The sequence below is a fragment of the Branchiostoma floridae genome, chromosome 14 (assembly GCF_000003815.2).
Source record: "Branchiostoma floridae strain S238N-H82 chromosome 14, Bfl_VNyyK, whole genome shotgun sequence".
NCBI classification, from domain to species: Eukaryota; Metazoa; Chordata; class Leptocardii; order Amphioxiformes; family Branchiostomatidae; genus Branchiostoma; species Branchiostoma floridae.
This window is the reverse complement of record NC_049992.1, coordinates 15,974,775-16,001,025: the sequence shown is the minus strand read 5'-3', so window position 1 is coordinate 16,001,025 and position 26,251 is coordinate 15,974,775. Positions and strand designations below refer to the sequence as shown.

Here is a 26,251-nt window from a genome sequence, read left to right as displayed (position 1 = left end):
ATATGGTATTAGATTGTTTGGAAAGTTTGGAACAAGTAAGGATTTTGAATTTTTGGTTAAGGTTTGTCTTGATTCTGCCAGCTGCAACACCATGATTCGAACAACATGTTAATGAATGTTCAACTATAGCAACCCTTCCGCACACATGCCATCCAGATATTATCAACCAGACGGGACTTACAGAATAGGGCAACAGTACACATACATGTACGCTTCATCTCCCTGTCCGAGTGTAGGGCAGGAAGTAAGCCCGAATGGCTCTTCCGTCTGACTGATGGATTTTCCAGATGACTTTGATCTCAAAGCATCAGTCAGTCAATTCGTCTCCTTGCTGCAAGTGCTCTTAGGCAGTATTGACCATTACGGAATCCGCGAGCGCCTCCATTGCCGGAGGGAAATGAGGACATCTTTTCGTTCCCTTCAACTGGGCGCAAAGGATACGCCGCTTTGCTTAGCTTTTCGTTTTCCGTGTTCAACCGGTGGCCTAGCAGTCCTTAGTTCAGTCAATAACAGATTCCGTGTTCGATCTACCTGCGGCGGGTCGTACTCCGATTGGCCCCAGGCCTCGCTACGCAGCCAATCCCCAGTCGCCTCTGCTGCAACTGCCATTGCCATTCTCCGTGCACAGACGAACCTGATATAAGTGCCCTCATCATGGGGCGTTTTGCACATCATTATCATCAATCTCCCAGTTGGTGGAGAGCCCTACGGTTTGCATATTTTCCAAAGTTTTCGCCGTCTTTGATATCTGGGAGAAAAGGTGCCACTTAGCAGTCATCCCTTGATCTTTGTCGACATAAACGCAGGATAGTGAACGGAAGGAGGGCTTATATTCCCCCCGAGTGTCCGCTTTGGAGGGCCTGATACCACAAGGATCGTCGTCTGTGTGTATCCAAGGCTTTTGTGCATGGGGTTTGAACGTCTGTTTCAGATGGGCGCGCACGGAAGGTTTGTCTACAAAACGCGGGTTTAGGAGATTCCAGAGCCTCAGGCTCAACTACCCGGGAGAGAGAAGCTGGTGGGTCTGGATGAAGGAGATATTTTAGAGGAAGGCGACCGGCAGAGGTCAAGTTGGTGAAATTAATTGGAGCCGGAAAAGTCGACGTCTGCTCGTTAATCAGGGAGACCGGTCGACCGGGGCATTTCGGTGAACATTTTGCCGTGATCAGGAGGGCTGACGAAGACTCGGGCCTCGATCCGAGGCGTGTGCAAAGGCGGGAGACAGAGCACGATTCGCCGTCGAGTTGGCACGTACCGTACCTGCCCTACACAGATGTCTACTCGCCCTTTGGAACCTTGCAGAAGGAGAGACCTTCACGTCTGGTAAAAGCAGCTTCTGATTATCCTGAACGTTGATGTTAATACAGCACTTACAACGTTCAAGTGCTGCTTTAGCTGATTGTTAATTACTGCAGGGCCCTACTGCCAATAGTGAGATCCGAATACTTTGGCAGAAAGTAATTATTTTTCGAAGCTTTTTTGAGGAAATCTGGCAGCTTTGTCTTCAGCACTATAGTTTGGAAAACCCAGACGTACTCCCGAAATTGCCCTGTGCTTTTCTCTATTACTGGTTACCCATCTTAGCCTACTGTTCAGGTAGCTTCTACTGCATGCTGTAGACTTATGGAAATATCTAGTCATGTGCTAGAGAAACTCCACGAGGCAAAAAAATAGAATTTCCATGCCGCCAACAAGAGCCCCTCTCCGTTTGACAGAGGACATTTCTCGCGCGCCTCCCTATTCTTTCATGTTACGCTGACTCTTAGCGGCAGACGAACTAGGACGCGCTTCAGAGCTACAGTTCAAAGAGACACCTGCAACTTCCCACAGTGAACCTGTCTACTGCGCCGTCGTGGAAATTGCCCGTGAAGCTAGCATTACTCTCCAATCCTGACAGGGTGCCCTGTGGAGCCGCCCCGCGTAAGTGGAATCTGGTGGGCTGTGACTGAGTTTGGGGCACGTGAGGGATGATAACCATCAGTACTGATGATCACTTCTCACACGACGACTGGCTCTGTCTACACCGCGAAGGATATTTCACACCGAAGGATTGAAAGTCTCTCCCAGCGGTGAAATGTTGCCGGTCAGATCTGACCGATTGTCCGTTTCTTTTTGACCAATCGCGGCCTCCTCAGTGCCAGCAGCCGTACTATTAATTGTGAGATCTGGCCAGAGTCAGGGCATTAGGCTGACCGCCGGCTGCAGCATCAGCGTACGTTTCCATCCGGCAAAGATCTTCCCATCTTGACCCTGTCGTATTCGCAGTTGACCTGGTTTGCTCCCAGGACTACGTGTGACTTCGCCGACCGGGTTTCGTGCCAACCCAAGTTCCTCTCATGCGCGCTCTCATCGACTTGGAGATCGTAACACTTCGCCTCTGGGAGCTGCCGTATTCTTCCCTGTAGAAGACCTACAGCCAGCCTTCCGGGCGATGATGTAAAGGATATCGGCTTTCCATTTCGAAGAGCGAGTAGGAACAGTAAACAGTTCGTGCTCTGAGGTTCTGGAGCGAGGAAACCCAGCCCTCGTGTGCTCTCTATATAAGCTTGACTTTCTTATTTCTTCCTCGTTCCCTCACCCCTCACGATGACTCCATCCCGGCCTTACGTGGTGCTGTTTCTCCGACTGGCTGTCTTCGTAACCCAGCACAACTTCGGTAAGTCTCAGTCAGTATCTTAAGTCAAGATGAATACATTTCTTCATGGTGTTTCAAATTCCTTAACGTACTGACGGTGCCCCCAGGTGTCAATGCATATCCTCGGCTGATTCCGTCAGATCCGCGCAATACTCGACGGTCTCTGAGGAAATAACTGTCTACCGGTATATATGAGGGATGGTTCCATGTAGTATGCATCGACGACGTGAGAGGTATAAGATATCGGCCTATAATTCTGTCATTGTTTCTTCTCCTTCGTACAACCTTTACAAAGCCAGTCACTTTTCCCGTCGTCATTGTCTGTCCGTATTCAAACATCACCACAAGACAAAATAATACTAAAGACACGAGGGACCTTTTACAGATTGTTTGCCCAGGAAGATAAGATAAGGTAGAAGGGAAGCGTTATGAAATATGATTAACAATCAAACACCGTGTAAAATAAATGATTCAGTGCTGATCAATGCTTTATTGGATGCTGTCACGCTCAGCACGTGTGTGTTAATGCATGATCGACCTGCAATAATACATCGAATCATATCATGGCAAATGTTCATCCGTTCACGTCATTCTCACTTAAGTGTCGCTGATATTGTTGAGTGTAAAACACGCAATAATAATGGGCAAAAACAAATCTATTACTTTCATCACGTCAACTGTTCAAACAAAATACTCCAAAAGGCAACATGTTGAAATGATGCTAACAGATAGCTCATTCGATTTCTGATGTAGCCTTTGCTCTTTCTGTGTATTAAGTTGTCGTAGATAAGAACCTTAAAACGGAAAAAGAGTTATGGCAAGTAATTAGCCCTAAAACAATGGATTGATATTCTTTCATATTTGAAAATTTCATTTTATATCACATGAATTCATCAAAATGTGACAGGAGGGATCTGGTGTAAGTAGACCTTTGCACTCTACGTACGCTGACCAGAAAAAATATTTTGGTCATCCTAAACATCTGAGACTCTAAATATGAGGTAGGCTATACCTTTATCTTAAGATAGAAAGATAATTCTTCCCATGTTTCTGGAAATTATTTCAGGACGGAAAACGTCTACGAAAACCATATGTGCGTACGGCTACATGAGTTATACAGCTATGCAAGCCTCTTGCCTTCTATTGCTACTTGTGCTAAAAATATAATACCAGATTAATACTCGTGAAATATCGATCACTGACAGGGGAGACCATAATGCAGAACAAAAACCTTATTACATCTCTGCAATCAATCAACCACCGAAGGTGACAACCTGTGGTGCGCCATTGGCGGTCTAAAAGAGACATTGTGTGCTCGCAAAATGGTCCCATGTGAAACAAGAAAGATGCACAACAGCCACTTGGCTTATAAAATATCAAGTCTATCATAAAATACGGACTTTAGAAGGTTTCATCACGTATTGCTCTATTACATGTCACGGGCACCATTTATCAACAGGCGGGTGATATTCGATTTTTACCCTTGCGCCATTATTTGCTGAACCACTTCATTTCTTCACCTGACGTTCTTGAAGGATTGCCTGGATCGAATTTGTAAGTAGACCACCGTGTCTGTACCTTTAGAGACGTACGTGTAATGAGAACACATCATTGTATCCGCCTGCGTGAGTGGTGTTACCATATTATACAGAACACGTTTTGTGAAAGACAGATTTCATTTAGGACAGGCGGGAAGTTTTGAGACAATCCCTGTCTTTTGGAAAGCTTGGCGCCCCCAAACAAAGTGGCGGTTCCTCCCGGGATGAGAATGTAGGGGCATAACCTATGACTCATGCTTATCGACCAAGACGCGAAACAGCGCAAGTAAGAGAATTAAACCCTCACCATACCGTGTTTTACTTTTAACGAAGCATGGCAAGGCTGAGTAGAATTTTTTAGCTGAACGAAGTAGCGAATAAAAACTTCCTTTCGTTTCTGGTAACTTCAAATGCCCCATAAGGTCGGATGAAAGCCTCCTGCGTACCCACATGTCTGCACGGAAAATCAATTAGTGCATGCTAATGCTCCAGTCTAATAACTTCGCGTCTCAGTCGTCTTGTTTTAATTAGAATTTGCTCCCTAATTGCTTTCTTTGGAGAGCGACTTGTCACCTTAAGTCATTACGTTTATTGTATAATTGCGGAAGTTGTGCGTAATACAATTTACAGCAAAAGAAAGCAAGAACAATGATAGAGGCAGGCATCTTGGGACATACTAGTACTACAGAATGGTTTTACATGCAATAAGTCATATCTTTAGGATTAACTTAACTGACGAGTCTAACGTTTGCACTGCAGAAACGATAAGTAAATTGATCAATTTGGCTGCAGCCCGCCGAAGAGGAAGATATATAAGTATTACTTCCTTAACTTTCTTGAAGAGGTGAGAAAATAGCTGGTTATCAACATTTACATGCAAAGTGTCTATTGTTCTGCACCACTAGACAAGAGAAGAAGGATTGTTCTATCATCTCCTGATGGGTCTAGGCAGCAGCCATCCGCGGTAAGACAACCAAAGAGATATGAACATGACTTAAATGATGACCATGGGAGGAAATAGCGCGAGGAAAAGAATTAAAAGCATTCCTTATGTTCTCTAGCGGCTGTACGTACTTTGGTATGTCTCGAAGTGGGGCAAAACATTATATCTAGAAACATAAAACACAAGAGGAATCTTGCCTAACTTCAATTATAGCCTAAGTCGTGCAGTGAACAGGAAAGGTCGGTCGGGTCAAGGGGATGAAAAACTATGGGATGCTGAACCATACAAACTCCAGAATATGAATGTACAGGTGAGAAAGCGTGCTTTTCACTTGCATTGAGTAATAGGGATATGTCCGCTTGACTTGTCACTAAACAACGTACAAGTTATGAGATGGAGTCGGCTCAAAATGTATGCGCTTCTTAATGAAGAAATCGTAGCTATTAAAAAGACACACTTGTGGTTTGATTTTAAAGGTGAAAAACTGGGCGCCTGTCTCTATTAGAAGATTAACTGCCTTCCATGTTGTAAAATCTTCCTTTAGTTGATATAACTAAATGTTTCTTTTATACAGCTGGTGAATTTTCTTTAAATAATAATGTATTCTAGAATGGACGCAGATGCGTAGACATGTAGAATTAGAGATTGAAACAAGAGGTGTACAGGAATGCGTACAAACATGTTAGAAAAGTATACTTTCCTGTTGTTCACTTTAATACCATCGAATGCTTCTAAGCTTCTGCACAGACGTGCAAGTAGACACCTGAAATTACTTTCGGTGGTGACAAACGACATGTACGCATTTGGAGACACATAAAAGTATGGGGTCCCTTTAATGGCTGACCTAAAAGCTGCACCCGCGTCAGTGATACGGCCCTTACTAATGCGCTAGGGCAAGAATGGCGCTTTACAACTTGCAACCTGATACTTTTCGACCATTTTTATCAATAAAGGTCACAAGGAAATAAGTCTTTGGAGGCATAGAAACTTTCGTCTTGCTTTTAGCGCTCTAGGACTAAGACGCTTAAGTGGTATTTTGTGTCACAGGTGGTCACCATCTTCGCAGCAGAAAAATGGAGTTAAGCTTTCTTGCTGTAATCATCTACTTTTCTCTTTATCTGGAAAGTGAAGTGCTGCAATTACGGTTTGCGAATTCCGCGTACCGAGCTGAAGAAGAAGTGACACAAATTGGAGGAAGGTGTATTGCAATCACGAACTGGCCAAATGGGTTCTTGAAATTGGTGCAACATGCTTCGCACGTCGCCAGCTACAAATTGAAGCGGTCTCTGCAGGCCGCAGAAGGAATCGCAGTAAATGTGGGCAAAATTACTCATTGGGGAGTGTGAGTGGATTTGTAGGGGAAAAAAGAGACGACATTTTCTTTATGAATTTCTTTATCATTGTTAACCATTACTCTGTAAGAGATGTAATTGAAATTATGAAAAGATGTAGGAGGTCATTTCTTGAAACAGTGTGTAACATTCTTATTCTTAACATTAAATCGATTGTTAACCGTTGTCAGTCCAGGCAAGGGGAACTGCCTTTTCTTTTTCAAATGATGAAAGAGTTTTCCAAATCGACAAATTCTGGAAAGAACAAGAAAGACCATTTTCAAATCCAATTCAATCTCTACAACTGTATAAAAACGGAGATTTACCTTCAGAGTGACATCCATCACTCTTCTTCAACGTCACTAGAATGAACTTGCAGAACAATCCAATACAAGTACAGCTAACTAGAAAAACTGGTTGAACATATCAATTCACTAATTTCTAAGGATTGGATGCAAATGTCACCCAAGTGTAAATCATGTTTGCATAGTTTCTTATGGTAGAAAAATACCCTGGGAAAAGAAAGAAAGACCATCGAGACCAGAAGGTTATTCTGGTGGGAAGCAGTGTAATTTCCCTCCGGCTCATTCGGAGATATCATTTGAAGTTATAAATAGGGAGTTCGGGCCTAGAAGGCTTGGAATTGTCATCAGCCTGTATGTCGTACACGTCTGTGGGGAAAGGGTGGATTTGTAGCGAGCATTACGGGTTATCACATGTATTACCCGGATTAAGGCAGCGCTAGGGAGGCTATTCTCATGTGATGGCCACCCGGATGAGGGACTGCCTATGTCGGTGTTCTGTAACCTCACAGGGACCTTGACCATAATTCTGGTCCTAGCCGTGAGAATGCCAACCGAAGCATACTGATATCATAGATTCATTTGAATTGCCTTTGACGTATCCCCTGATATTGATATTACGTTATGACGTCAAGGAGGTAACCTTGTTTTAAAAGTGTGAATGTGGCCGTCCTTTATTAGGGCTTATCTCAAAATTGGCATAAATTGCTTGCGAGTGTGGGAGGAATATAGAGCATGGCTCCTGCTCCCAGTGCAATATCCTCCCCTGTTTCCTTACATTGGTGTTTAAGTTGCAAATGCACTCTGACCATGCCTTTGGGGGGAAAAGTCATTACCAGTTTACGATGCTCATTTGCCTTTTCCTCACATATCGGGAAAGTTTCATTACACGGTAACGTAAAAAGGGTTTTTCGCCGAACCGTTAGGTACACATCCGTTCAAGAACCAATCCCCCAAGGCGTGACATCTTTGAGAATGACTAGGATAATGCACGGCTTCGTGTTATGCCGGAGGGCGGTGTGATACTTCATGGCATGATTGTCAGCTACCTCGTCATCCATATATTTGATTTTGATGGATCCATATACCCTGTTACATTTTATTTTATCTTAATGGAATGAAAGAGTGGCCTTTATCTAAGGTCCATGCCCTAATGGGCTGGATAGCCATCATGGTAATCACGTATCTGTAACAACACATTCTCGTTACTTTTGTTATGGATGGACTATTCCGTTGTAATAAGCTGGTATGGCGATACTTTTCATGTCTTACTACTTCCGCACCTACTTCTGCCACGGCATCAAGGAATGAATGATATATTTTACAGTACATCCATATCCTATCGAGTTAAATACAGCCATATGAAAACAAAAATTACAAGACGTCTAATACTAATCTGAAACCATCAACATTCCCTACCACCACATCTATTGCATGAGGTATTATCAATTGTTGTCAACCAATTCCTTCCACTCAAAGTTTAAATCACATTTCTGCATTACTCTACTCTTTCAAAATGACGAAAGAAAACTTTACTATAGATCAGCCTTTTTGCTGTTGCTGCATGTTCTGTGCTCAACTCACAGAGAGCCAAAGGTCGCGACAAAATAGATGAAACGGATTGGCAATGAGTTATTTAAGGATTAGTCCGCACAGCAAGACATACTGTTGCTATATTGCCGAATGGATGGTCCCGTCTACATGTCGCCAACTTCCCTTTATTGGGCGTGAAAGTCATTTCCAGCGAGCCCCTGGAATCTGATTGTATCACCCCTGCGTTTAGATCAGAGTTCGGCTATTTTCGCTGCCTTTGAGCAAGGTGTCTAGCTCAGCGACAAAAATGGATTCTGATCTCAGTGTATCATGAAGTTAAGTTCCAAGTTAAAACTTTGTCCACTTCCCGAGTAGTGCAAGCTAGTCTTATGCTTGCCATCGCACAGCGTCCGAACCCCGTTGATCTCCATTCCCTTGTTACTTGTCATAAGCTACTTGGTCAGTCAAAACCATAGACAATAATGACCTATGTGAAATCAATGAGCAAGTTCATCCCGTAATGGGGGTATTGCAGGTCATTTTCAAATATTGACAAAGCAAAACAAATAGCAAGAAAATTCTCCACTGGAAGCACGATTGCAGAGCAAGCAAAGGTCCTTGTAAGTTCGACTCAACAGAACTATGCTCGTTAGATTGTTTCCCAGCTTGACATGAAGGCATCGTTGTAGCAGTGCGGTCAGACCCGAGCTTGTTGCATCCTCACAGGTCTCGTTATTGGGCCCAAACGAAAACGTGATTGAAATCCTTATTCAGAAGGAAAACGTTAAAGTTGAGAAGAAACTCGGCAAAGTCACGGCAATGCGAGGAGGTGCTGGTAACAACATTTTTCAGAAGTAATTGAAAGACGAGAATCCCTCGTCCTGCTATTTGATTCAAATTTCTTCTTTTTAGGTCAATTGGCTGCAATTTGTCACCATGCAGGATTTAATTAGACCTTTCGTTGATTGAGGTTTTGTGATCATCACTCACGCGAGAAGAAGATGTCGATTGGGGGAAGTTAAATGGCCGTACTAGGAAATATCTATTAGCGTTAGACAAAGTAGGACGGATGAGCCGGACGTTTGAGTTTATTCAGATGATACGTGGGTGTGTCGCATGACAAGTACTTCTCTCATGATAGTGAATCCATGTTTAATGGTCAGCAACTACGATTGAACTCTGCGCTTGAAATCTCATTCCTCTCTCGTTGTCCTTTCTGTGCCGCCCCAGCTACTCCCATAGATATTGCAATACTGCCTCCTCTACCATAACAAGTTAAGTCCCACATTGCCTGATGTACGTATGTCTTCCTTACTGAAAGCTATAATGATGTTGCTGTTTGCTCGTAAATTTAGTAACAGGCCTGTCTGTGGGTTGATTCCAATGACCCGTGTTACCAGCTTGATGCCCATTGCTCATTGTAAATCACACCAGAGGGAACGATCGACGTCATCACTCACAACTCTTCAATCTCTGTTCCATGCCCTAAGCTGATCAACGGATTCACGAGGAGATAAACATATGGGCAGAATTCGCAAGTGACCAATTTGTGAATGATCGCTGGTGGATCAATATCGGCAAATCGATCAAGAATCCTCACGTGAGATTTTAGAACTATTGTTAGAACTCACGAAGCGATGCTAGCAGCGCACCGGTCATTGATGGATCTGGAGGTCCGCAGGCAACGTCGCGCCCAACTTCTCACTGGTAACTCTGACATCTATTATAGCACGGAACTTTCCCATTTGTGTCAGCGAAGTAACGATTCAGACTTCAGAGGTTGGGAGCCACTTGCCCCTGCACTTTTCTCGAACCTTCGCACGGAGGAAAACAATAGAATTGCCTGGTGCATCAAATCAATCAAAATTCCAAACTTGGTTGAATCATAACTGATTGTAAAGAGCTGACAGGAAAGTAACAAAGGGAGCAAGGGTGCCATGAATATGTCAGTGGATTGTATTTCTTGAGGCCAACGCTACATGCTATGAAAAAGGAGTATCGTATATCTTTCAATCCCATTGTGCAAAAAGTCATTGTCCTGCGACAGATCGATCTTTGTTTGATACCACTAGAACTCTATCCTATTCACCCCTGACTGACCCCAGTCTCCCCCTGCCCTTCTTCTGGCACCATATAGCCTAGCCGGCCTCCTGACCATTACACAATAGTTATCGCTTCCCGCAGCTATACCTTTATCGTTCACAATCACGTGTATGCTGGGGCAGATGGTGCATGGCGTGGGGTAGGAGGTCTGCTGAGTGAATCAGATAGAGTTGGAGGTTTTCCAGTGCCTTTGATGGCTTTACCATTGTACTCTGTCTATATTACACCATAAACCAGCAAGCTCATCCTTTGTTGGATTGTACTTACTGTAATTGTGAATTTCAGGTTCCCAAACATTGTCAGATAGATAAGAATCGGTCTGATGTTAAGTTACGGAAATCGGGTATCTAGCATATCTAGCAGCCACGTAAAATGTCTCCCATATGTATATCACAAAGGGTCCTGGTAATAGCCTCCATACAAAGAGACTATTACAACGTATCTTTTACACCGTGTGGTAGTTATGTGCATGTGCTACACAGAAGTGCGGTATAAAAACTAAAGAGATACAGATCTATAAGATGATGCAAAAGACGATGTGCGTACAAAGTTGAAGACGCAGATAATTGTTGTCAGAATGGGTGCTCATAACAAACTACTCAAAGTGGCTTAACTACACTCTTTACAGTGTGCGATCAAAAATTCATGTAAACTACCCCACTACTAAAAGTCATGCTCCAGACATCTTGTAGGGCATCTTCAAACGCATAGGTCAATGAGTTGGCAGAAGGCCAGAGCTGCACTTCAGTTTACTCGGCTGTGGTATCGCGCATACTGTAATTTGGAGTCCACACAGACGAAGTTAGAGTACTGCATGTTTGAAGAGGAAAACAAGATTTGACGTTGGGAAAATTAGCATGCTGGTCAGGTTGAAAGTCTATCGGTCAGAAAAAGCTAATGCTGTTAGGTTCACGAAGAGCCCCATTTACTACATGGTGGCCTTACTGAATAACGTGCAAATAGTATAATATCACATTTTACTTGTAAACTTGCCTGTACATTTAGTCTTAGAGCTGCTACGAGGCTTGTACTTGTTGAATAAACCAGTCATCACCATCATAGAAAGTCCTTCAGAAATGTTTTGCACAGAGACGTCGTTAAGAATATTTAAAAGTTTTCTCAGAGTTTGTCCATTAGCAGAGTTGAAGATTTTACTGACCTTGGGAATACGCGTTGTATACTCTCGCCTTCATTTCAATTACAAATGTACAGTGTCCTTCGCCCCAGTCCCTAGGCTTAAGTCCCCTGTCAACTGTTCAAATGGAATAGCCATTAGCTCAGCCACTGTAAGGCTGATGGGTATGTGATTAGTCTGGTACCCATTAGTTTCTGTGGCTCCCTGACGTACATCGTTGTACATTTGCCGTGCTGGAATCCACCTATCATTGCGGGACTCTGTGATGCACAGGAACACCTCCAGGGGACCGTCAAAGGTTATAAAGGTTCACATATAGAACAGCAATAGTTAAAGGTAGCTGAAAAGGCCACGGAGGCAAAGGGCAAGCTGAGATCACCCGAGTATTAATATTTTAGTCCACCACTGTAACATAACAGGCAATTTTTCTTGAATTATTTCAGCATTGGTAGGATAAGACAGGCACAAAAAGACTATATAAAAGGGCAGCGCTTATATGGGTTTGCAGACGAGAAACCCTCCAGCTATTCCGGCTGGCTAGGCGTTCTCGTTTTCCAGCCCAAGACCTTTGCCAAGTGATAAATGGCCTACGATGGACAGGGTCAGAAATTGGGATCTCATGAGGGCAGGAGCCATACATCATACATGGACAATCCATTGTCCCATCAAAATCGATAGACCAAAGCCACTTGAGTATGTGTGTGCACATATGTCATAAATATTACACTATTGACATCAGCACCATGGGGCAATCCGTCACGCCTAGTGTCAAACCTAGGATAGACTCAAATGGTAGAATTAAGACTATGCTATCTGTACAACTTTAACTTTACCCTTGTCTTAGGTTCTGTTAATAGTTTCATCAGGTCATAGTCGATATGGTCTGTTCTTATGTTTAACTTCGGAGCAAAGACATGGTCCAACCCAATGCAAGTGGTTTTGAACACTCTTAAGTCCAACAAATAAGCGACATGAAGACTTAAGCTCGGGCTTGCGTCATTTCTTCTAGCGTAGTTAAGCTCTAGATGTGGCACCTGATGTATACCATTATCAAAACTCTTCTGTTCATCAATGTATTGAATCTTGATTTATTTATTTCATCAGCTTCATCTATGCACACATTTGCTCTTTGTTTTCTTTGAAGCATGATATGTTAACGTAATTGTTTCACCAAGTTACTGTAATACGTTTAGATACCTGGCTACGATGCAAGGCAATTACATATTAGCTTGAAATGGAATTAAAGTAATTGAAGTTAACTGTTTTTTCGCTTCTCTGATTTCCAATGATAGCCATGAAGTTAACTTAAGTGTCGTTACATTGTTTTCAATAAACATACTAGTTTCTCATTTAAATGAATATAGTACAAAACATAGAAAACGACAAATATAAAAAATCTAGTTGCTGTTGTTTGTTTAATTTTATCAAACACGATTTCCACCCGTCTGGGTTAACGTACATCCTAAGAGGGCAGTTCAAGATATGTAGTTTCCTTCAACAGGAAGTCTGGATAAGATACCAGTCGCGATTGTCAGACATTTCTCCTCAGCAAAATGCCGGCTACTAATATGAACCAATGGTTATCATTGGTGTCAACCGCTATAGCCATTGGAGACGAAGTTTACAGCATCATGTATGTAAATGGTACCATGGTAGGCAATGCCTTGTAGCGGCTTCTCGTGGCAGTGATTCAAAATGATGATAAATAAAGAAGACAATAGATACCGATGACACAGACTGATAACCAAAGGTGGAATACTAATTAAGAAAGGTGAATAATAGATGAATGGATGAATACACGGATGAATTGTCGGGTAAATAGAATAGTGAAGGAAGTTTAAAGATATCCGCAACGTTTTGCGAGATACAATTCATTTTCAACATTGTGTTGGCTTCCCTTTGATAAACAGATCGATTGCAGATCGGTCTCAGCCGATGGTGGGCTTTGCTTGACCTCCTTTCTCCGCAACTATTATCCCCAGTGGTGTTCATCATAGATAGAAAGATAGACGTCGACAGGTGTGACTGAAATCTTGTCCGTCTGTATACATTGTCTGTTTTGTATGGGCTCTACTAGTTTCTCGTCTACTGCTTTGATCTTATATGCCAGTAACACCCTTCATTGAAGACTAATGCTAAAAAGAATTCTAGACACATTTGGTCGGAATCATATTGTGCCAGTTATTTACAAAAATAATCTCATCAGGTTGGTAGATCATAGGATATTGTAGTTTTCTTTTACACAGCCAGTAATTCTCACCTGCTGATGTTTCGATACCTGTCAGGCATCACACAGACTGAAAAAGACAGGCAGAAAAAGTCTGAATAAGGAAGTCAATCCCAGTGATAAACCAGGACGAGGGGGATGTAAACTTAGCCACGTCTGGGGATTGTTTTCTCGCTGCAAAAGCGCCACCTACATCGGCTACATGTAGCGGCGAAAAGCTGAACTCCAGTTAGAAGCCATGAGAAAGATGACTGAGTGGCATGAAAACGTCAGCAGGCGAGAATACCTTGTTGTGCAAAAGAAAACTACAATGTCCTGTGTCAGTTACTTCACCCTTCCGGATGTGTTCATTCCCTAACGGTGGACAAGGTCAACACCATTATTCAACGCACGAAATGATAATAGCGAAGCGCGAGTCAAGGACGATCCAAATCAATGTTGTTTATTCTGCATGTACAAAGTTACCACACAACCATCACCACTGGATGAAAGGCTAGAGCATGACAGCCATCTCGTCCAATGATGGATGGTGGCGTACCGGCAAAGCTAATGTCCCCTTTCAAGTTCTTACAACAAGTCTGATTCTATCTACGTAACGAGTACGACATGGATAATGGAGCTCTGTGCCACTCAGACTCAGAAAAAAAGTCAGAAATAAGAGCAGCTCTGTCGCTTCCCGAGGAAACTGTGGGGACTGGCGCTAATACCTTGTCTCGTCCACATCCGCGACATAAGCCTTAATGGGTCGGTTTGTAATCCCAAACATCATTCTGCTGCGTCTTGAGATTTATCCAGGAGACGTCACATACGTTAAGAACATCATTTCATGCCAACAGAGATAAATGTTTCGGAACGTTTCCACTCACGATGAGACAGGTGGATATTTAGTAATGCCCGTGGATTCTCCTATGTTCAACGTTTCTTGTAATGGAAATACAACATGATTACTTAATATACGTTGTGTGTAACCGTAAAGTTAGCGATTGAACCTATCCTATAACTAAACAGAGTCCATGTCAAAGCACAATGTAATGATCGTATGTAGAAGTTGGCTTGTACTAAAACCACAAAGATCGACTCTAAGGCGTGCTTTGAATCAATACATTCTCTCAAAGTTGGATATTCACATGGTTATTTTTCGTTTGTTTGTAATTAGATAGGTACCAACATCAAAAATCACTTTGCTTGGTTACGTCATGCATCTCCATCCCGCTAGTGTGTAGACCTCACTGCAACCACTCGAGTTCCAGAACTCGCAACGAATTTCACAGATAAAAACGAATTTTAACGCTTTGTGCATTTTGCTGTTGGGCCTTGCACAAATCCAATTCAGGCCTTAGTGAGATCACAGCGCGATGGCCGTCTAGTGGAATGGAGGCCTTACTAGTATTTGAAAACATGATTCATCATTAAAATGTCGTGGCAACGAGGGAATGCGTGGAAGATGAATGTTTGAGGGCAAAGATTGGATTGCATGGTGGAGCATAGGACAGCTTGTATATTGGATTTGTCTGTTGAAAGGCAAATGGAAGGGCGGTACAGCGCAGTCTTTTACGTGTGAGTTTGATTGTGGGATATTTTTATATTAGGAGCTGATACGCAGTCAGAGATATTGTCAACAGGTTGAAATTAATGCACAGTGTACATGTACATGATATAATGTATGGCGGGTCACAGTGGTTTTGATACAATCATTCGGCCTCAGACTTTGACATGCTTTTGGTGGAAACATGCTGGCATAATATGAAGCATCGCAGGACACGGTAGTCTAAGATACGACTGTAATGTCTTAGTATTTGGGGGTATTCTGTATTCTTGCAGGTGAAAGGAACTGGTTTACGTCTGGTTGCATGGTGAGAGACGTGTGCAATGTGAATGAATTTGTTGAGGTCCTCAGCACAGGGAACCTTTTTTGTCATAGCCCAAAAAATCTATGACACATTAGGCTGGGGCTTTTCCAGGGACTAAACTACATCTTCATTTCAATGTACATTTCCACAGAGTGGGACTACTATCAAAAGGATGTCAGATCAGCGGCCGTTGATGATGTGTGTGTCTCACTCACTCACTCACTCACTCACTCACTCACTCACTCACTCACTCACTCACTCACTCACTCACTCACTCACTCACTCACTCACCCACCCACTCACTCACTCACTCACTCACTCACTCACTCACTCACTCACTCACTCACTCATCCTTGCCGCATATCAGTCTTCGCTGAGGTGGGCCGTCATTGTCCTCCAACTTCTCCTGTCTGCTGCTGCTCGCTGCACCCCCTCCCAGGTGCATCCCATCTCTGTGTGACACAGGAATGGCCAACAGCTTGTCAGCCCTCGATCTACTTTTCCGGCTCGGGCCTGCACCTCCCACTGATGTCCTTGTGAGATAAGCTCCGATCGATATTCATGTCCAAGTGCACACAGTTTAGCGTCTGGAAGGCAAACATGATCTTGGTGATAATGTAGCCGCACCAGCCAGTCCGGCCCGCATGTCGTCAGATATGTAGCCAAATTGAATCAGCAGTTCATAGTCAGATAGTTGTATAGTCTACTCAAACAAGAGCTCCATCAACTTAAACAAAAGTATCATTTGCTTCTCGATGTTCGACTACCGACTTTCCGCTTCGTATCCGTCCAAGAATTCCCGCCACCCACATTATAGATCTGATCCTGAATCGTGCCAAAGGGCCAGGTGCTGCCCAATGACCGGGAAGCAATTCGTATCACGAACTCTCAGCTCAGGAGTTTCGAGCAGACAGTTATTCTTCGCCTTGATGTCTGAAAACATTTCAAAATCAAAGACGTCCCGATCTAGCCTGTGACATGGGCAAGGGCAAAGGGGGGGGCTAGATTATTTCGGCCCTTATGATCATTTAACGAAATCTTTTTCAATAGGGTCTTGCCGGTGACACCGTTATAGATGAAGCAATCTATATGCTTTGTAGGATCTGAGCCCAAAGAACTGTAATTCGTGCATCATCCTGCACCGCCCATCGCGACAAACCACTAGAATCATCGAAGGGATCGCCATAGGTCGACCTGCTGCGGTAACAACGGCGGTTCCTGCTGCATTATTGGGCGGGGACGTGGCTTGATTGCTGACCTGTGAGCCCGAGAGGCAATCTCACCAATCTTCTCTGACCCCATAATCATAACCGAAGTGCTGCCGTTTGTCACAAAGGTCCTGTTTGGAGACCAGGGTTCACGTAAACGATGGGCGATGTTTTATCTCTGGAAAGCAGATGTTTGCTCACTGATCCCCCGGAGTTTGACCACGCGGCTCTTATTATTCTCGAAGCTGCCTCGACCTTTCTGTGCGCCTTAGCTGGTAGTTCCTCCTGGTCGATACTGTATCCTCTCGGCGCCATGCATGCTGAACATCCGTCTACTCTGTGCATTCGAGTTTCGCGTTGGCCAATTTGGGCGTCGTTTTCCCAGTACGTATCTTAGAATAACGAGCGCCAGAGATGGATTCTCATCAGCAATGGGTCGTCAACATGTCAAAAGTCTCATGAATAGCTAACTACCATGGCAAGCAGCCGTTACAGGCAAACTTCAAGCTAGTGAACATTGTCAATGAAGCTTATCCCAATGTAATGGATACTCGTGTCTATGACGGCAATACGCCCTTGTCTTAAACCATGTTGATCTATGAGCTTTGCCCACGTACCTTGAGAGTTGCAATTGGAGCTTTAAGAATATCACCTTTCATGTTCACCTATTTGAGCTTAGGTCTTATACATGATTTAACAAGGGCAATTGTATTGGTTACTTCTAATTCTAAAGAGTGTCACAATATGTGATTTGAAAATTATAAAATCCATCCAATGGTCCTGAAACCCGTTAACGCGTTGCTACCAGTTGATTCGCGGTTCGATACAAACATGCCACCAATGAACATAAGTTATCTTTCTTGGCCCCCGATGATTGCAAGCGACAAGCATTGAGTACCAACGGGCATTTCCATTTTCTGTCTGAATGCTTCACACAACACTTTTGATGAGCTAGTTTGTTTTATGATGAGTGGTAATGAACGTTATTGTTGAAGAATAGGCAAGGTGTATCACGGTTGCTTTGATCTTCTGCAGAGATAATGACGTCGTTCCGCTTCCTGCCATGTCATTCAGGGACTGCTGTCTGAAAACTACACAAGTGCGACTCAGTCCCCTTCAATATGCAGGGATTATAGTAACTTTTGATTGTTGTTCTAGTATGCAGCTAAGAGCATGACATGGCAATAGTGTGTGGGCGTGTGATTTCAGGTAGTACTTACTAAAGTGACCTTTGGCCGTCTGATTAAGCTACGCTCCTGAGCAGACCTCTTCTATGAAAAGTCTTTATTCCAGAGATACCCCGCGATTTGTTTTTTTTATTTGTTTGTTTAGCCAGGGTGGCTCATCTCAGTATAATAGCACTGCCTTTCATCAGCAAGGCCTGAAATAGAATTTGGTCTGTAATCGCACTACATAGTAGATCCACAGAGTGTTATCAAAGAAAGAGTAGACTCTGCCATGTGCATATGGATGTTATGATAAATTATCCTCATATATGTCATACGTATAGACGTTTGAAGGTCAGGTCACTTGCGTACATTAGCAAGATCATCAGATATAGACTTGATGATGTTTCATTGGTAGAGTACGGCATTACAAAGCTACACACGTGGAATGTACCAATATCAGTCTTGTTAGCATTTTGTGGCAAGGAATGAAGCAATACCCGGCATGGCCTATCATTCTGCCTTTGCTGGACTGGTTTCCTGCCAAAAACAGCAATAAGCATTTCACTTGACCCGCGACACTATAGGGTGTGTAAGCAAAATAGAGTTATCAATCATAGGTTACATTGTGTGGAACCCGGCAGCATCAAAAGCTCCTATTACTTTCCTGTCACCAATCTGAAACGGAACTGTCGATATCAAATCACACGACAGGTCAACCATTATGTACTCCAATAGAAGACCCTTTCACGTTACCATGCGGTAGTGGGTAGCTGGCTCACAAATCTTTGGGAGATCGATTTCTTTGGCTTAGCCTGAAAAGAGAGTTGCACATTGTCCAAACAGCACTTTAGTACAGAAAATACAACATTGGCATTGGAAAATAAGCTTCCTCTAAGAACTTTGGCTAAGAAATGTTTATAAGTCACTGTTAAGTCATCGTAGTTGTTTCAAAGTGTAGATTATTATGTTTGAACTTTTTTTGTCAGATGGAACTAACGTTATAACCTTCTATTTCAAAGTATCACGAGGTCAGGGGTCAGTAACGGTAACGTTACCTTGCCACTATTGAATGTTTTATTGCCGCTCAGTAAATTTGGCAGCTAGTATCAAGGGAATAAAAGATCTCGGAAGGAAAGGTTGCTCGTAATTTGTTGGCTTTGCATGATTTAGTACTGGCACGGTAGTGAATTGAAACCTTGTCGGCTTGCGTGCCGTTTTGTGTCAGTTGGCCATTTAGTCTCTTTGCAGCTAATGTGGTTACAGCCTTGAGCTAACGCAGTGAAAATGGCTCCTGTTGAGAGTAAACGTCTCGTTTAATCGGGTCTTCTTGCAAGATGCATGTAGCCTTGGAACCATCCTCATGTGTTTTGCAGACAGCTAACGTAATCTTTCCAGGAGACGAACACAATATTTCATGCCTCTTGAGTGCATCTGCTCCTCCTGGTCCATAAACTTGCGTGAAGAAAGTTGGGTCATGCAGAACCAATCAGAATTAGTCATGAGCCAAGCAACAGTCAAACTGTGCCACTGTTTCGCTAAAAAGTCATACTGGGGCGCCGCTCAGTCATGTTAGTACCGCATTGTGTTCAAGGCTCCCGATCTGCCTTGCGGAGTTTCCCTCGGGCGAGGTAAATGTCGTGGCATGCAGCAGTGTGATGTGGTACGGTGCTGACAACACTTCCACCGTGGGTGGTCGACATTGTCTCTATGAACGCATCCATTTTAAATACAACTTGAAAACGCGACCGGAATAAAATCACTGCCCAATGTATAGAAGCAGAGCCCATCTGCGAACCTGGAGGACCCAAAAATGTCGAAAGATGGAAGATAATGTCGCGATCTCGACAACTAATGTTTCTTTTTCACAATATCCAAAACTGTAATGATACACAACACTCAACAAGACAGACTATACTATATTACTTCCTTGATTTCAGTTGCTTCGTAACTGCCGGACGCCACCCTCAAATTCATAAATACTTAAGACTGTCCTTTTGTTATGAGAACTGATTTGAGAATAATTGATGACGATACGGCAGCAGGTTCCTTTTAATAAAGATCTATACTGGTAATTTCCAATATGGAGGTTGTCAAACGTAACCCACGTCCCGTCGTCATGTCTAATTAACCTTGTTTCGTGATGGCTGTTTTGAAATGTTAACGCCACGAATGGTCCGTGACACATTCTGACATGAATACGGGTGAATCGATACAAAACAACAGCACATACGTCTGGTGCTCTGAAATCTGCCGTGTCTTGAACTAACGTATCTCGTCTTTTATTATTGTTTGTGACACATTGATAAATCCATCATTATCCCAACGAATGTCATTGATAAATCAATGTAAGACTCTATTTACCTCTGAATATTGGTTTCATACTTGGTGTGTTGGTAGGGTGTGATGGAAGCTGGAAATGATTAGATTTTGACCCCCCCCCCCCAGCGGCTTCCATTGGTACTGCAGCGTAACTCCATCTTGGTATCTCGTATCTCTCGTATCTCTGAACAAGCGATGGTCACGATTATTGGGTGTTAGATAGCTCTTGTGAACTGTTCCTTCTTCCCTTCCTGGGCCATTTAGTATCTCATCAACATCAGAAAACGTGTATTGCGCGACAGAAGTATGTTTGGATGGATCTGGACAAACTGGATATTCAAATGTAACCCACTAATTTCCGCAAAACATCTTAAGCTCGGGGGAAATGTGCTGCGCTCCATGTAGTAGTCATCTCTATTTATGAATACGATGCCTCTTAGCATTGCCATGAATAGTTAAAATGGTTCTTTTCTTTACGAGAGCTGATGGCAGAATAATTGATGAATGAATGTGTAACACAAAATGTCCTTTATTCCATTCAGTAGAGATCAATAGCATGACTTACCAATATGCTGGTTATCACGTCCTGCCAGACCAAGTATTTATCACTGTCTGTTGTGTTCCGCCGTCGTATAAAGGTGTCAAGACTTTATAAAAGGGGAACAACAAAAAGTCTATAAAGCTGAGAAAGCGTATAGAGCACAAAGGATCAAATTGGTCATGCACAATGTATTCGCTGCAGCTTGTCCTCAATGTAGATGTGGTTCATAATGAAATGCATTGATTGGATTTTCTATAAAGTATCATAAGCCAAGCTAAGAGCTCCTTTCACAAAATACATTGATCTTGTAGTTACTGAATAAATCACCATTGTGCCAGTGGACCGGGACCACACAAACGCAGTACCATTCGTGGCATGTCAGTTACCTATTGGGCTTGAACGCTCGAGGCTTCCTCATGCAGAGCAGACGTTTTGGGGATCAGACAGGAGTATTGGGGTTTAAACCCTGTCACAGGAGAAGGACCTGCCTCCCTAACGGTATAGGTACTGCCGCTGCAATCTTCACCCCAATTACTGTATGACCCCATGAACAGGCCCTGTGTTTGACCATGGAGTACTGCTGACGTTAACATTACTTTATCTCAGTACGCACGTCAGGTAGTCTTTCTTTACATTAAACACTATTGAGGTCCTCGAGCTCATGTACATAGCATGTGGCCAAGGCCACGAGCCTTAGCACATTTGTTCAGTCGCATCTTTGGTTGAGTGATTTCAAGATTCAGCACCGAAAGCGCCTTGGACAGTTCAAGTAGAATGAATAGCGGCCTGTCTATGTTAAGCCCGAAGGAGGCGGATGGGTCTGTATACATGCATATTTCAAAGTTTCACAACATCAATCAAAGGACAAGTTGCCCAACCATTAAGATCTTGCTAGCTTGTCGAAAGCTGTTGATAAATGACGTATTACCAAATATGGCATATCAGATCTCTGGTGCACTCTTGAATCAAATCCCCTCGAACTGATACACGTTCTGTCGGGTTCACATCAGTCAAGTGTATTACTAGTGATAAAAAGGAAACATAGAGTATATCGATCTTCTCTCAAAGGTAATGGACATTTGCAGATACAAACGCGTTTACCGGCATTATCACCTTTACATCAAAGCAGTAAAGTAGCGACATAGACGTTCGGCTAAGCCTCTTAAGTAACTCACTAACATTAGGCCGAGGAACAAATGGAGAGAATGTTTTTACCTGGCTTACCAGCTCACATCTGTCTGCAGACGTCTATTAACATAGATGGGAAATATGTTTATAGGTTGAAGGTGAAAAAGTACCAACACTGCCAGAGTGATGGTTACATTTCTCTTCTTGCTTGAGAGACCAGTTGGACATGCGGTCCCTGTAATCAAAATCAATGCGACCCCCCGATGTGTGCCATCAATTTCAATTGGTCCTTGTCTCGTCCGTCTCGCCGTGACGTAATGATTAAACTTGGAAGCAGCGTCTTGGGAGGCAGAATCAACGTCACCTGTCTGTGTTGTCATGGTGACCGTTTCTAACTGTGCCCGCGGGCGCATCGATTTTCGTTGGAGCCTGCCATGTGTCTCCACTGTTAGCACAGTGGCGTGGAAATCATTACAACGGGGCGACGCCGCGACTGGAGAGTGGTGGGTTGGTCAGAGAAGCTGCCTTGCACCGTTCAATGTCAATTCTGACAAGGAGAATGACAAAGGCTGTCCGTATTGAAAAATTGCAAACCACCTGTTTCCCCTATCCCCCTTCAGTCATCTAGATCTTTCAAGTGCATAGAGATGTGCATTTAAGTTCAACAATACACTAAACCCCACCTCAAATTCTATTGTTAGCGCATATCAGCAAGTCTGCGATTTGAAGCCATCCCTGAAGCATGCAAGAAAATTACATTCAGACAATCGTAAAAGTTCTCCAGATTGAAAAGCAAATAAAAGAATTTATTGGAATTCACCAATAGTAAACGATTTACTTTTTCGACTCTCAATGGAGGGTTGTGTTAATCCTAAAATACATATTTTCATATCTTAGTTACACACCTTAATTTCTTTACTGCGTCGTAAAGCTGTAAAAAACATGATTAATATTACTAACTCAACCAAATTCAACTGTCTATTATGTGTTTTTGCATGTGGTCTGCTGACTGAAGGGACCACCCTATAAGATCAATAAATAGATAAATAAATGAAAGCGTTTCGAATTGATCAGTTGCTGCACATCAACATCAAGAGATTTCTTTACAACGTCGTAAAACTATGCATAGAAAAATTCGTTGTAACTCTATCAAGTCCTGCTGTCTTTTGTATGTTTTGACATGTGGTTAGCTATGAAAGCATGACAAATTGCTTTGCCATATCGGGAGTCATGGGACCCCAGAGTTAATGGCCAAGTATTTCCGAAATTCTTCTGTTTTTGTCATAAAAAATATTCATTTGTGCTGGCAAATAACATTATGAATGAAGAGATTTTGAAAGAAAATTTGGTTCCAATCATTTTTAGTTTCAGCTAGTCTGGTAAAGTTGTCTTCATTCATCTGCATACGCTTGTGCTGTGTAAGTCCTTGTAGCTGTCGTGTTGTGCGCCGCCCGTCGAAGAGCACGGTATGATATGAATGAACCTAAGTGCACGACAATTGTACACAGTTCAATGTATGACAGCTAGTATTACATAAAATGAAGCTATAGGGTAAAACTTAATATCCTAATTACTATAAAGATAAGTGCTAGCATACGTTTTGATATCATGTTTCAATCGAGTGGGGCTAATCATGAGTGTCGGTATTTTTTTTTATAAGAAAGCAGTCTTTTATATATATATATTTGCCTATTTTTTGCATTGTTACTATTGAAAATATATTCAAATCTCTCTGTAGCATCTAGTCTACTGATATCAGTGACAAGAATGTTCACTTAATAACCCTGTGTTCACGGTAGAGTCATGGATGGTGCATAAGGTCCAATCTTAATCAAGTTAGAGGAGCAACTACTTTAAACAGTTGGCAAGGACAAATAAGGTCATAATCGCCTGAACACCGCTCTTCCAGACGACTCTCTCTTGTGTATCGACCCCGTAATTGCAAGGTTGACGCTTAATTATCTGTTACCGTGTAACAACGACACATCTTAATTGCGTTTACGCTGTGGGCTAACTTCTCCATCCATACGTCGATATCCCTGCATACTTCATTAGCGACTTTATAGATCCTGCTCCATTACCCAAGCTTTTACTGCTTGATAATAGAATAAGTGTTGGAATCCGTCAGTAGAACTAGCATCCACCGGGTGTAAGGGTGACAACATTCGATTACAAGTAATAAGACGGTGTGCAGTTGTCAATACAGACCGTTAATGGTACGTTTAGGAATGAAGTGATCGTCTGTTACGTCGCCAATCACCCCCTGTTGCTGACCAAATTCATTGACACGCGACGCGTTGCTGCTACTGTGAAGAAATATGTGCGTCCGTAACCCATTTGTTCCAGTTAACCAGTCGTCAATGGGCGAGGCGTAGCGTGGAGCTTGGTGCCTGACCTGGACTTAGATCTCTATATACACGCGGGGATTCAAAACCGCTGCAGATTCAAAGATAACATAAGCTCCGTCCGGCCGTATCTCTAAAGGCTACGGGCGTAAATGAAATATTTATCTCCTTATAGCTCAGCGCGGGATGAAATGTCCTAAGGCAAGATGGGTTATAGCAGTGTGAAGCTGCAACAGATTCCTCGATATTATTCACTATCAAAAGTACGGAGAGTGTTTTAGCACACATAGGCTGCAGTGGCCTTGCGATCGCGAGGAAAACGTAGGTGGCAAAGTCAGCTATGGTCCACATTGGATAGCGCGGGAAGGAGTTTGAAGTGTTTTGGTTACTTCTACAATCTACATATACAGTCCTAGGCAAAATAGAGAGAAAGGATATGACGTCTTATCTGCAGCTGAAACTTGAAAGTGGATGCACAGTCTGAACTACGGAAAATGGAAATGGCGTATATCAAGATAAGTAAATGACGTATTTCAACATAATACTGATAAATCATAAATGAACAAAAGGAGGTTTAAAATATCTAACAGTTCTATTTTTCCTTTAATGGAGAATTCCATACATAGCTTCCTTCAGATGAAATAGTGGTAATATGCTGCTTGTGGCAGTTTGATTATGATTTTACCACAAAACTCTTGTGTGCTTCTTGAATAGTCTATCTTGTGTGTTCATTTTCATCGCCCATGTTTATTACATATATTACATCGTTGCAATGAATCCTTGTATAGCAGGAAGTACAATACCTGGATGCTTAATAGGGTTTAATGTTGTAACACTCCCATAAGGGACTACTGAAGTAGATAATGAATTCAGACCTTTTCACCTTTCGGTCATGCGGCAAATCATGGCTTTGCTAGGTAATCAATCAGACGTCGTTTCCAGTAATGTGTTTGCGAAGTCAAAGACCATGGCACTTTGTCAAGAACAATGGTGCCATTTGCTGAGACCTTATTGGTTAGCTGGTCACATTACACAGCTCATAATGGGTCAGTTAGTCGTATATCAAAAAGGTTTCATTCTGGTGACTTTGGAGGTCACATTATTTCACTAGATTTTAAGACTTTTTTTTGAAACGACGAAACTCAAACGTATGATATCACGTACCGCCTCTATCTCTCTGTCTCTCTCTATCTCCGTGTCTCTGTGTCTGTCGTCTCCATATGCATCTCTCTCTCCCTCTCTCTCTCTTTCTCTCTCTCTCTCTCTCTCCATATATAACGTTATATGTATATATATATATAGATAGATAGATAGATAGATAGATAGATAAATGAATAAGTTTATAAATTTATCTATCTAATACACGAAACAACGTACTATTCACACTCAGGAGAATACGCCACAGCTCAAATTGAACACTTAATATGAATTTATTAGCACGAGATAATCAAACCATGTTTCCTCATTTCCCGCTGGATTTAATTATACCTTACATGTATAATGGCAGAATTGACTCTCATGAAAAAAACATCTACCGGTACGTGTTCGAATTGTTTATACCCTCTTCCCACTAGGACGGCGCTCTCGCTGTGCTCTCGCTGCGCTCTCTCTGCGACCTAAAAATTGACATATCGCTCAACGAATTGTATAGAAAATAAACGAATCTTTTTACACTTTCTGTGTTTTGTTGTCTTCGATTCTCAGTCACACGTTTTACGTTTCGTGTGATATACCCAGTATGAAATTGAAGGTTACACATATCCTATTTAGGTCGCAGTGAGAGCGCAGCGCGATCTCCGTCTAGTGGAAAGGGGCGGCCCTAACAAGTGTATGAGATATAGCATCGGGTAACACAATAGTGTCGTTGCTGCTGTATGTGGTTTAAACGCACGTTGAAACCTGAATACAGTTGATTTTTCCTAGCCTGGTATCCAGCCGTAATTA

At 42.7% G+C, this 26,251-nt stretch overlaps 1 protein-coding gene across 1 annotated transcript in view; it reads left to right on the top strand.

Annotated features, from left to right (window-relative positions):
* Positions 1-1,504: 1,504 nt before the first annotated feature.
* Positions 1,505-26,251, top strand: part of LOC118430176 (protein turtle homolog B-like) — a 35,618-nt gene continuing 10,871 nt past the window's right edge. The window contains exon 1 of the mRNA XM_035840884.1: positions 1,505-2,656. Within this exon, the coding sequence (XP_035696777.1) occupies positions 2,587-2,656 (70 nt within the window). The 5' untranslated portion in view covers positions 1,505-2,586. The remainder of the gene's footprint in view (positions 2,657-26,251) is intronic.